The sequence below is a fragment of the Trachemys scripta genome, chromosome 5 (genome assembly GCF_013100865.1).
Source record: "Trachemys scripta elegans isolate TJP31775 chromosome 5, CAS_Tse_1.0, whole genome shotgun sequence".
Classification (NCBI taxonomy): Eukaryota; Metazoa; Chordata; order Testudines; family Emydidae; genus Trachemys; species Trachemys scripta.
The window spans coordinates 88,407,857-88,421,113 of NC_048302.1; the positions used below are offsets into that span (position 1 = coordinate 88,407,857).

At 41.0% G+C, this 13,257-nt stretch overlaps 1 protein-coding gene across 2 annotated transcripts in view; it reads left to right on the forward strand.

Annotated features, from left to right (window-relative positions):
* The window catches only part of KDR (kinase insert domain receptor), a 37,438-nt gene extending 34,319 nt beyond the window's left edge, over window positions 1–3,119 (forward strand). For both annotated transcript variants that reach the window (XM_034771742.1, XM_034771743.1), the window contains exons 28-30: window positions 1,187–1,283; window positions 1,390–1,478; window positions 2,412–3,119. In XM_034771742.1, the coding sequence (XP_034627633.1) occupies window positions 1,187–1,283; window positions 1,390–1,478; window positions 2,412–2,631 (406 nt within the window). In that variant the 3' untranslated portion in view covers window positions 2,632–3,119. The remainder of the gene's footprint in view (window positions 1–1,186; window positions 1,284–1,389; window positions 1,479–2,411) is intronic.
* Window positions 3,120–13,257: the final 10,138 nt, after the last annotated feature.

Below are 13,257 nucleotides of genomic sequence, written 5' to 3' on the forward strand. Positions count from 1 at the left end.
AGGATCAAGGCCCTATTCTGCTTTTGTATAGGGCTATGGAAAATAATAGATAGGAACAGTGAACTTAAGACTTCAGTTGAAATCAAGGTAATGTAACTAAATACCATGTTTTAATAGTGTGATGGTCAATAATATTTACATTTAAAAGATGAAAACATTTGATATCATTGAAAGCGTTGCTCTCATTTTCCATTTGTAACACTTCCTATATGGCTTTCCCAACCCACTTTTCCTGTTATTCTGTAATGACTAAAAGGAAAAAAACAACAACATTGGTAATGTATGTTTTAAAGGGGCCCTTCCATATTTTTTAAATCTGTTCTGATGAAACAGCAGTGGGAGCGTTGCCCTAAAAGGCGCAGAGTGGGGAATATGAAACGTGACTTTGGATAGATTTATTTTTATGTTCCTGGAGCTGGAAGCATTTTGCAGCCAACAAAGCAGACTAGGATCTCGCTGTAGCATACCGAGATGCCTTTTGTCCCATTGACTCCCCCTCTTCCAGAAGTAAAGTTGGTGTGGTCCCTTCTTAGGTCCCAGCCAGTATTGCTGCAGCTCTTGTATCAGTTTTAGGTAGACTAGCTTGGAAACAAAATACATTTCATTACACTTATGTAGAGGGAACTCTGAGGTTGCTGCTGATTTGGGCTTCTGTGGCCTCCGTGATAGGCCACTGCTGTTTTCTTTGTCACTGGGTTACTGAACTCCTCCTGCTTGGAGGGCTTCTTTTGGAGAAGAGCCTTCAAGAAAGGGGAGGTGTGGAACATGTAGTCCCAACTTCCACATTTTAACAGGAGACAGATTGTCTGCTGTTGGTGACTCAGGTCCAGCTAAGAGTCTCAGAAGTGCAGTCCAAAGAAAGAGACATACGATTGTGATCCAAGCGTCTCTGTTTTTTAGATTTTTACGTGGAGTTTGCAGGAAATGAAACTTGCAGCATACTCAGAAAAGGAGGTGGTTGTTTTTTAAAAGGTGTTTCTTAGGATTTGCTTGGGAATCAAGGTTTTAGCAGCTGCAGGTCAGAAACATGCCACTTTCTAGCCAGTTTCCCCTTTTCAGTTGAGGTTTGCATAATATGTTTTGACAAATGATTAACTTTGTTGTTGAAAGATAAAGGAGGCTGATATCATCTGTGTCTTTTTCACCCAAACGGCTCATGCAAACAAATCCATTCTTCTCTTTACAGTCTCTACCGACAAGGTAGTAAACGAAAAAGCCGACCTGTGAGTGTGAAAACATTTGAAGATGTGCCCTTAGTACCTGCTGTAAAAGTTGTTCAAGATGTAAGTCTGTCTTTTGTTACATCCCTTCATATTCCTTGTGCTGTTTTTCCATTTTTGTGTGTGTTTCCATCTGATCAATTTCCGGCCTCTCTTTGGCTCTTTAAAGGACAATCAGACAGACAGTGGGATGGTTCTTGCATCTGAAGAGCTGAAGACACTGGAAGACAGAGCTCAGCAAGTGACAGTTCCCTTTAGGTAAGGGTCAGCCAGCAAATATGATGGAATAAGACTATCCAGTTTACAGAAGATGCTTAGGCTATGAGTTGTCTCAAAAGACAGGCTATGAGTTGTCTCTTCTCTGAATGGCCTTAGTGTGCCATATAAAGTACAGAAAATAACCCACTGCACGCCTGGCTGTCTGTGTCTTGTAAGAAGTCCAAGATCTCCTAGGACTTTGTAGCTGTCACTGTGCTGTACACCACAGCTATTCAGAACTTCAAGCAGCAGCACAGAGAGAACTTGTGCTATTTTGTTCTACCTTTACCATACCAACTAGAGACTACTGGGCCAATGGCACACATTTGAGTGGTTCTGATTCTAGCCTGTTCATAACAGTTTTAAGGGTTTCTATATTTAAAAGCAGACTCATGATTTTCAATGAGCTGGAAGGACATAAGGAGTAAATTTCAGCACATTGTACGGGATTTTAGTTGTGATACTCACCTCAGTGGGATTCACACAGCTAAAGCCTCACCTACCCCTGTGAAAACCCCTCTGAGGGTCTTATTTTTCTAGGACAACTTCATTCCAAGCAAAGGTTCACTGTAATTACAATTGCAACCTCACACTGCAATGCACTGCCCATTTCCAAGCTTTCATTCCACTTCACTCTCAGAGGCCACAGTTTAAATCCCACAGTCAGCCTGTACTGCCATAAGAATGCTCCCTGTACAGGATGCATATTACATGTCAGAGGGGAGTGAAGGGGAAAACCATCTCTCCTATAATCCGGTACACGTTTAAAAAAGCTTTTATATCGGTGTACAAGCCACCCTTGCTAACTACAACTCTTCTCTGCTTCATGCTGGTATTGGAGAAGAGTCGTTTGTACAAGTTGATGTGCCTAATGATGGCCTCCACAGGAAACTCTCAGAAGTTATTTCAATGTTGTTTGTATTTCTCTTGCAGCGTGCTGGTGCCCAGTAAAAGTAACGAATCTGTGATGTCCGAAGCCTCAAACCAGACGAGTGGCTACCAGTCAGGATATCATTCTGATGACATGGACACCACAGTTTACTCTAGTGAAGAGACAGAACTATTGAGCATCAGAGAAGACACACCTCAAACGTTCTGCACACAGACACTTACCTATGACACTGGTGTTTCTCTCAGCTCACCTACTGTTTAGAACAAAACAAACAACAGGAAATCATATGGAACATTCCTGTATTTCTTAGACTGGTTGTATTCAGGGCTTATGCACAGGACACCTGCTTTCACAAGAAGGACACGAGTATCACGTAGCAAATTGAGCAGTGATGAGCCACAAGACGCTTGTTCAAGAGACATCAGTAGCTCATGATAAGTTGCAGAGCGCTGTCACTGCTGTGAACATATGTATTTTGTTTCTCTGATTACAAAGTCGGGTTGTGGACTTTGAGACCCAAATGAAACACATGTTGACACTAAGTGTCTATCCAATAGTGTAAAGACTACAGGCAATGGAATAGCATTCAGCAGGGCACTTTGTGCTTCTAATTATATGAAATAAAGCTCCAGCCATGCCTTTTGTTTCTTCTTGCGGCTGGGCTCCAGGAAGGAAATATCACTGTGCTGGTTTCTTGTTTCAGAATTATTTTTTACTCAGATCTCTACAAAAAAAAAAAAAAAAAAGAACCTTCTGATTTAAGCTCTGTGTCTAATTGAAGGTTTCTGACTAAATATAGACTGAATTAAACAAAGACAAGGTTGACGGTTGCTCTCCTTGACAGAAAACACATTTGCCTTGGTAAGACCTGATGAGCTGTATTTCTCTGGGTAAGAGTTTCCCAGTGAAGTCAGTGAATTTGGGCCTGATCCAACAGCCGCCTAAAGTAAATGCAAATAATTCTCATGGACTTTAATAGACAATGGATCAGGCCCTGTAACAGGTAGAAATGAAAGTAGAAGTTACCTAAGGCTCATAGGGATCTATAACTTATTTTTAAACTCTTTTTCCTCCCATAGAAGGCCAAATTCTGTGCCGGTATAAACTGACACAGCTCCAATATACAGCAGTAGAGAATTTGACCCATAAACTCTTGAGTATCAATGACTTACTACATGGCAGCTCAAATTTCTATGAGTGGTGATTTTTCAACTTAATTGCTGGACAGGCTTTTAACTGTTCTTGTAGCCCATAGCTGTAATGATAATACTGTATATGTACAAGATTTTTAAAATGTACAGCTATTTCTACTGAGTTTCTTTATGTATTATTTTTTTTAAGGTTTTTTTTGTACTATAACGTCAAATGCTGGGAACCACGAGTATAAGGCAGATATGGCACATCTAATATTTATAGCCTGTTTATGTAGAAATAAATATAATATATTAAAATATAAATATATATTTTATATATATATATAACGAACATTGTACTATTCACATTTTGTATCAGTGTTTTGTAGCATTACAAGGGTCACAAATTTTTTTATAATAGCTGAAGTATCTCACTTTATTAAAAGGGATTGGAAAACATAAAAGACAAAGGGACTTTGAGTAGATCTCTTTTCTCCTCTTTGTGTTCTTATACTCTGCCCCTCATCACACTAGCTGAATGCTGCTAGTTAGTTGTACTACAGAAGAGCAAATCATGGGGAAACAAAAACAGTAAGCCTACTTGTGTTTTACTACTATCTATGTGTCTAGCCATTTATCTATACACCACTATTGTGTATAAATGTTTGAGTGCATACTGCTGATAGTAAAACATTGGCTTTGCTAATAACTGGAAAAACAATAGCGTTCAATGGAATTGTCAGTGGAACAGAATATTAGCACCTACTGAGTCTTCTGAAAAAGTGTTTCCTTGCAGTTGGGAGGAGAAATAGAAGTCTAAGCAGACAAATTAATGTCCCATATAAATGCTGTTTGTAATAAACTGCATTTTCATGCAAGGTGTTTGAAGCTTTCCACAAATTTTTCCCACAAATGGAGTCAGTAGTGTTCTCATATTTTCTTTTACCTGTGTGCTCACAAAATGGAAGAATCAGGCACAGAGGAAGGACTGGGTGTGGAGGGGGCTGTGCCCACTCAAACCAAAGCAGAGCTTGTATGGTTGGTCTAATTTTACTCTGAGGAGCGGATATGTTCTTTAATGTAGCCCACCTTCTCTCATAGTGTCGTATTCCTGTCATTTCCATGTTACTTTCTACGTCTAGAATGTTGTCCCCATCTCCATGCTCCCTACAAATCCAGCCTCATAATCTCTTTTTTTTTTTTAAACCTTCCTTTACACTGCTGACCACCTCTTCTGTTCCATCTGCTCCTCCTCCCTTGCTCATTAGTGAGATTCAAAGATTGGACATTTATAGGGATATCAGGAATATCTAGAGTTTTAATGGTTAATGCTGAAAAAAGTGTAGGGGATAGAAAGCCTCATGCTTCAGGGTTTAAGATGGTTTAGGAGGAATTCTTCAGGGGAGCAAATTAACCCACTTCTACCTACTGTGGGTTCTTATACCTTCCTCCAAAGCATTTGGTGCTGGCCACTGCCGGATCCTGGAGTTGAATGATCACAGGTCTGATTCAGAATGGCAATTCTTATGTTCCATTTTAAATCTGTTTACAAATATAAAACTATAGGAGTCCTTCACATAAAAGACACATCATTTGCTTTAACACTAGTCTTTCAGATCCATGCTCCTTCGTCTGTTCTCTTCATGTTCTATCACTGCTTAATTTAAGACCAGATCCTGATACCTTTATGCATGCAGAGTAGAACCTTACACCACAAGAAATCTTACTAAATTCATTGGGACTGCTTGTGGTTTAAGGTATTATTCAGTCTGACTAAGGCTATTGCAATCTGGCTCTTAGGTTGCAAACTCTTTGGGGCAAGGATCATCATCCTTCTAATCTCAGGAAAGAACCATACATATTTCTGGTGTTCTATAAATGTTTGTTAATAGTAACAACACCAGAGAGAATAATAGATAAATACAGTTGAAAATAATCCCTCCCTGAGACCATGCCAATGGAGCCAAAGTGGTTTGTCACTGAAATTCTATAATGGCTTTCCTTTGAATTATATTTGTTGTAATGTATATTTGTTATTTTTTATATAATGTAGGATTTCACTTTTATATAATGTAGGATTTATATAATGTAGCATTTTGTTTTGACTATGTTCCATGCCGTATTCTGACATAAATGTACATCTATCAACATCACATTCCTGAATGACAATTTTTACAAAGTCAGGTGAAGACAGCAAGTGTTGTGTTATAGACCCAGTCGTACAACATTGTATCTGACAGGTGCCTAGAATGTACGTTGCTGATCTGTGCATGGAGGAGTCCCTGCAGAAACTAACCTCCTAATGCCAGAGGGGAAATGAGAGTGTACCATCACTGTAGCACCATCTCCTACAGATTTAAAATGCTCCAGGCAGGGGGAGTTTTGAAATCTGGATCTAAATGTTGCAATCTCGGTCCATCCCCAGTTCTGGTCTAATATATATGAACCACAGTGGTGTGTCAGTGGTACCCTTCCAGCATCTGAGGTACACATATAACAAATAGAGCATTAAATGTATCAATACCCTTTAAAAATGGCAACTTAAATATTTTGGCTAAGGACTTTTTACCAGTAATGACACAGCTCCTTGCCAGACAATCAGATTGTTCCATGGGTCCAAATCATTTTATGAATGACTAAGAAATGCAGGCCCAAGCCCCCACCTGCTTTATAGGACAGGAAATCAGCTTCTTTCTTTATTTTTACCTATATTCAGTTTCAGGAACAAGAAAAGCTGTTATAAATATGTTCGCATATTTGGCACTTAGTTCCATAATTCTTTTCTGCAGCCATAGCAATTACATCCTTAAAGACACCTGGGCTTTTTATTATATTCTGAATGCAGCATACTTGGCTAGACACAGTCAGGTCACATCTGCCTTGGCAGATGGTTTACATTCTAAAATATATGTTTTAAGAGACTCACATCTCAAACAGCCCTGGCAAAGCTATGATACCCGAGAGACACAATCCCCTCCCTATGCTCATCTGCCCCCAAAGGAGACATGGGATGAATCCTCAAAATTGGATCTGCAATTGGAACTCCTGAAGTTCAGGAGTATTTCCATTAAGGAGTTTTGATTCAGCCCCATTGTAAATACAGGGCCAGTTGCAAGGTTTGGGTTTTGAATGCTCCCAGAAGTCAGGAATGTTAAACACAAGGTCTGGATCCAGCTCTAGTCAAAAGATTTCTAATTTTGGGGGCAATCTCTATGAAACACAGTCCATGCATAAGTTTTACCTATGAACTTTTCCTCCCACAAAAGCAACTACACTTCATGAAGTGATGGGCAGCTCAGTTGGCCAACTAAGGCTGACTATCATGCACTCCGCTCCATTCTTCTGAAGTGTACAGCACCATGTTGAGGCCTACAGGGATTGGGTACTGGAAAGAGCAGGCCACTGATTTAGCTACTACCATATAGTCATTTATTCCTCTGTCCACCCCTCTCCCCGCCAAAAAAGGCAAGAAGCTGTACTGCAAGTGATAGTTTTTCCCTGGGTGCTGCTGCTCCAGTGGGAGGCTATTGTCAGGGGCTTAAATCCGGCTTAATCCTGCTGTAAGACTAGTCTAACAACGGGAAAACTTTGCAGCTTCATTTCTTAGAATTAATTAATGAATTTGTCAGAATGCTTCATAACGGCTAAACTGGTAATAAAGCCGGATAAACACATGCTTAGTTTTCTTTCTAGGCTCCCAAACAGCCACACCCACAAGTGATCGGTCACACTTCAGTGACCTACTTGTCACCTATGCAGCTGCACACTATGGCACAAAGAAAAGTCTGTGCAAAACTGCTCTGTTCCCGAAGGAAAACCCAGGCAGCTGAGGAATAGCAATGCGACCTGAAAGCGAGGGCCAGGCCCACCACCATAGGGCTGGGGGCGTAAAGGGCAAGCATGGCCTGTTGTCTCCTTAGTTTGGGCTTACATCCCAATGGCTTTGTGCAGTACACGTCTGTGCTGTCAGACTTCCCACGATGCCTCCTGTCTGAGTGCAACTGTATGCTACCACACAGAAGTCTCTCTACTGGTCTGCCTCCCATACTTCAGAAACATAACATTTCCACGGCATTTGGGACCTTCTTCGGGTGCATGGGGTTTTGTCCCTGGAGGTATCATCCTACAATACTTACTCGGACAAAGCTCCCAGTGGTGTAAAAGCTACAGTGGGGGCTTTGGCTGAGCAAAACCAGCAAATGTAGGCCCAAAAGCTTTGGCATTCAGATGGATTAAGCTGTAGAAGTCTCCTATGGAGGTGGCAGAACTCCATTACTTGGGTCATTTAAAACGAATATGGAGAAAGCATTAGAAATGTACTCTTAGGACAGTCCTGCAATGGCAGGGGGATGGATTGGCAAACCTAACAGGTCATTTCCAGCTCTTAGGTCAATGGTTCTATGTATAGTGTGTTCAGAAAATGTGGATAACCTGAAGAGAAGATGATGGACTTTGGCATTTTCCTATGACTGAAACCCAAACTATGATTCATTTGAGGTTCACCCATCACTAATATAAAGGATGACTACATGCATTATATCACATCACAGCATTGTGTATAGCAATAACAGAGAAAACAAAGTTAACAATTGCGAAACTATCTGATAAATTTATTAGGTATAAAAGCTAGATTATAAAGACCTTTTCTTTGGATTTCAGACCTGGGTTTAAATTCTGCTTGGCTGAATGATGTGTTGTAAGTCACGAGCTATGTCCTCAACTCCTGCTCTCCTGACATTTCAGCCTAATTAAATCCTAGAAGGCTTCCCTGGGGTCATCTGGAAACATAGCAGGAGTTCTTAACATATGGTGCTGATAAGCATCGCAACAGCTGAGATAAGGAGCTGTTTAATGGAATCTTAGGAAGCTTGGGTTTTGTTACTATAAAACTACAAGGTAAACCATAATCCCTACACAGATGTAATTAGCTGTTAAGCATATCAGATTCATGATGAGAGGTGTTCTGGTAGCCCATAAATTATTCACTGATTGCCACCGGTGGGTTAAAACGTGAAGTATCTCAGACTTGCATCTTGTTAGGATGACATATTATGATGAATGTTGAGGTTTGCTTTGGTAGCAGTTTTACTAAGCTTGAAAAATCAAACACATGTACCTGCCACTCTGTCTAAAGTGAAACAGAAGCTATGGTGTCATAACAGTAATCACAGAAAAGTATCAGTGCCATTTGGTTTTTTAAAACTAGAATGAATAAATCTATTAAATTTTTCTTTCTGTGAACTATTTTGGTTAGATTTTATGGGCCTAATTTTACTGTTCAGTGGGAGTTGAGGCTACTCAACATCTCACATGGCTGGCTCCCTAGTTTGTATAGAGCTCTCCAGCTCTGAGGACGTTTTGAGGAAAATTAAAAACATGAATTTTTCATTGAGCTTTGAAACTCAGCTGCTGCCCCACCACTGTGCAAGATGAATTGGAAATCTGTGCACCTTTAGTTTTATTTTCTTAGGAACAAATTGTGTCATGATGCAAGTTACCTCTATGTGGATGTTTACTGGAGAATCAGAATTTCAGGGCATACTACACTAAGGTACATCTACACTACAGGGGGGAGTCGATTTAAGATACGCAAATTCAGCTACGTGAATAACATAGCTGAATTCGACGTATCGCAGCCGACTTACCCCGCTGTGAGGACGGCGGCAAAATCGACTTCTGCGGCTTTCTGTCGACGGCGCTTACTTCCACCTCCGCTGGTGGAGTAAGAGCGCCGATTCGGGGATCGATTGTCGCGTCCCCATAGGACGCGATAAATCGATCCCCGAGAGGTCGATTTCTACCCGCCGATTCAGGCGGGTAGTGTAGACCTAGCAGAAAGACAAGACAACAAAAAGGAGAATTAACTGACACTCCTTCCTACTTGGGGTGCATATAACTCTCTCATCAGCTCTCAAAAGTTATTAGGCAATAGTGTCCTGCTCTCAGGATCACTGATGAACCACTGATGATTTCTTTTGATGATTAGTGCTTCTGAATTGTGTTCCATTGGCTGAATATGTGTCATTACATCCTGCTGAGGAATGATGTTGGGATGGAATGGAATTAGTGCTTTCTAGCTTCCTTGTGTAATTTTCAATTAAGAGCTAGTGAATTAAGCTACTTAATAAACTCAGTGGGTAAAATCCTGGTTTTATTGAGGTCAATGGCAAAACTCTCAGATTTCACTAGGGCCAGGATGCCACCCAAAGCTTCTAATTGACATCTAGGTTTTCAAATACATGTTATCACAAACGTCACAAGCAAAATTCACCCTGGGTGAAATGACTCAAAATGAGTTTTGAACAATTTGATATGAACTTCAAAAGTCAGTCAATTTCACCAGAAAATTTACCACATTTCAAGAATGAAAAATGTTTTCATAATTGAAACTCAAATTTTCACGTTTTTGATGCAAAAATAATCTTATTTTCAATTTTCTTTTAAAAATGAAACATAAGCAGGAGGGGCACACCCAAAGCAAAATGGTGAAAGTTTTCTTGAGACATTTCATGGGCAAGTTTTCAACAATTTTACGTAGCTCTACCCATTTTAAGTGCACTAATTTCTATATTAAGTCAGTAATGCCTTTTGACATGCCGGTGAGAAATAATCTTGTCTATGAAGGTAGTTGACGGACTGTTAAACCATAGTGAAATGCATTGTTTTATTCTTGCTTCACTGCCCTTAGTAATAGTTCGGTATAAATTTCATTTCTTTGTTAGATACAGCCTAGAATTTTTTGGGAGTTTATGTCCCTTCAGTTCTTAGTCATGCAAAATTTGTACTGAAGTCAATGGGAGTTTTGCATATGGTGGATAGCAGGATAAAGTCCTTGTTGCGTTTTGTTATTGCCAGAATAGTTGTTTTAGAGAGTGTATTCCTGTTATGCCTTTGAATAGGTTTGATATGACAGAAGCCAGACAACAAAAGAATATGAGAGTGTTAAACAAAGGTTATACAGCTGTTACCGTTCTGCACCAGGAGATTGTCTGAACCCACCATTCCTCAGTCGCTATCCAGCACTCCCCTCTGTGATGCAGTTTTTTGGCATTACCAAAGGCTGAAGCATCTGGGGTCTGATGGGCCACAAGGAGTCCAGGTCAAACCTGGTGCCTGCTTCTTTTTTTGTCTTCCAGTCTAATCAGGTGTCTATTAAAAATATGACTAATTTAAAAAATACCTAAGGTTGCTGGAACCACATGCACTTGGCAATATTATATACTTCAGGTTGGCACTAATGTTTCTGACTGGCCAGCAGGTTTTGCTGTTGATTGACACAAGGCTTACTTTACTCCTCTGCTTAGAGTTAAGAGCCTGCTCCAAAGTCCACTGAAGTTGATGGAAAGGTACCCACTGCCGGCTGACTTCAATGGTGGTTGAGGTCTAGTCAGCACTCCATTTGGCCACCATGCCAGGATGTATTTGATTCTGTTTCCATTCATGTCAGCGCCAAAACTCCCATTGACTTCATAGGAGAAGGACTGTGCCATTGTTTGAATAGGTAAAATAACACACTAGCCAGATATACCCCCAAAGTTTGCAAATACTAGTCAGTGTTAGCATGGCCTTTGTACCTGACTCACAGGTTTCACCTCAGCACTGATGCTTCTGGTTGAAGAAATATTTCCAGGCTTGAGCTGAGGTTGCTCCCTATGTGTTCATAATAGCCATGTTTCCTGACAGTTTGAGGTGGCTCCTGCCTGGCTGCATGGCGGGATAAGATGCGAAACTACATTGCTGGAATACAGCAGCACCATTTACTAGGGCAGACCAGCAGAACTGAGTGAAAACATACCCTATCTTATCAGTTACTTAGTAAGCTAAGACTCAGGGGTATAACAAAATCTATTTAAACTCTGGGTATTACTTATGAACACAGCCCTCAGGAGATAACTTCACAATAGGAACTTTTTGGGTGCACTTATGTGTCGTTTTCAATTACAATCACAAAGACATCTTTATATTTTCTGATAAAGGTCTTAATCTGGCAACAACTATTTAGCATTACAGTTTAGCTAAGTACTAAAGCAGCAGGGAGTGTGTAGATAAAGCAGTACAATTATAAACGTACAGATTGGTAATGTTATAAAAACAATTGCTCTAGACATTTCAAACCACGTTATCATACTAATGCTGCTATTTGTTTATGAGGCTAATTCAGTTTTATTATCAATTTGCGCCTCAGTATAATTATATTAGAGAAATCAATATTGTATAATGTAGATTTTCATGATGACTATACATTAGGCTGGGTCTGTTAGATGAGGCCAGTTTAAAAGTCGATTTATGCAGAACTGTTCATCATGAAATGGCGACATCATCCAAACCCCTCAGATTTTGAGAGGGATTGTAAAATCTGGCCCTAACCTTGCATCCCAACTTCACAGTGATAATTTGAGGTATATGACATGATAAATTGCAGAATAATGTGATGAATTGCATTAATTTTGCACATTTACCCATATCTGTTGTGCTAGGCATTGTACAGACATAAGTTAAGAGATCGTCTGTCTTATCTATTAGATGGTAGACTCTTCAGGACTAAGGATAGGGCATGGGGGTAGAGAAGGACTAGAACATAGAAGCAGAGTGAACAATGCGATGCTCTGCAAATGTTATCTCAGGTCCAGCATTTTTTGTTGTTTCTGGTTTCTGCATTAAACTTTTTGTTTTGGGGGAGTGTGATTGTGCTGGGAGAGGATTAGCTAAACATACAGTCAAAAGGAGGGAGTGGGGACACTGCAGGGAGGGAGAATAAGAGGAGCAAGTAGGACACGGAAAGATTTAAGAGGCTGTGAGGTGGTTGGGGGGAAGAGGGAATTGACGCAAACAGCCCATCGGTAGAAGGTAAACAAAATCCAGAGGGACCACCACTGGGCAATAATGGTATTAGTTATTGTAGGATATTATAGCACTTCTACTGTATACAGTATCTTCCTTCAAGGCCAGTATAGTTGGACTCATGAGGCTAATGCAGCCTGGCTTTACAGGCAGAGATACATACGAAATAGTATCAATAAAATTTTTTGAAACCCTCTCAAAATATTTCTGAGGCCTGATTTACACTACAGAGTTAGGTCCACATAAGGCAGCTTACGCTGACCTAATAAGGTCAGCATCTACACTACAAGGCCCCTCACACCAGTGCAACTCACCTGCTACATCAACTTTGTAACTCCAGCTCAGCGAGAGACGTAGCGCTTAAGTTGATATAGTTAGGTTGATACAGTGGCAGTGTAAACAGTGTGTTGCTTATGTTGACTCATGGGCGGTGGGTATAATAAGCCAGGGGAGGCAGAGCCTCCCCTGGTGCTTGCCGCTGCCTCCGGACGCCTGGTTGCAGGTTTCAGGGGAAGTTTTCCCTTTATTATACCACATGCAGGTTCCGGGGCGTCTGAGGAGCTGGTATGTGCTATTCAGATTCCTGGGTTCATCAATAATCTCCCCAGACTCCAGAGAGATTACTGATGAACCCAGGAAGCTGAGTAACACATACTGCCTCCTCAGCCACCCTGGAACCTGCATGAGACATAGCAAAAGCTCAGGTTCTTTTGAAAGAAACGCTATCATGCTGCGGCTTTTCCCAGGTAACTTGGGGCCTGGGGAGGGGAGGCATGGCTGTGGCTGGCTTGGGGCTCCTCTGGACAGGTGGGGAGGCCTCAGGGCTTTCGCTAGCCCAGGGCTCCTCTGGCCGAGGTTGGGGCACTCATTGCTCTGGCTAGGAAGGGACAGGGAGGCTTGGCGCTCTGGCCCA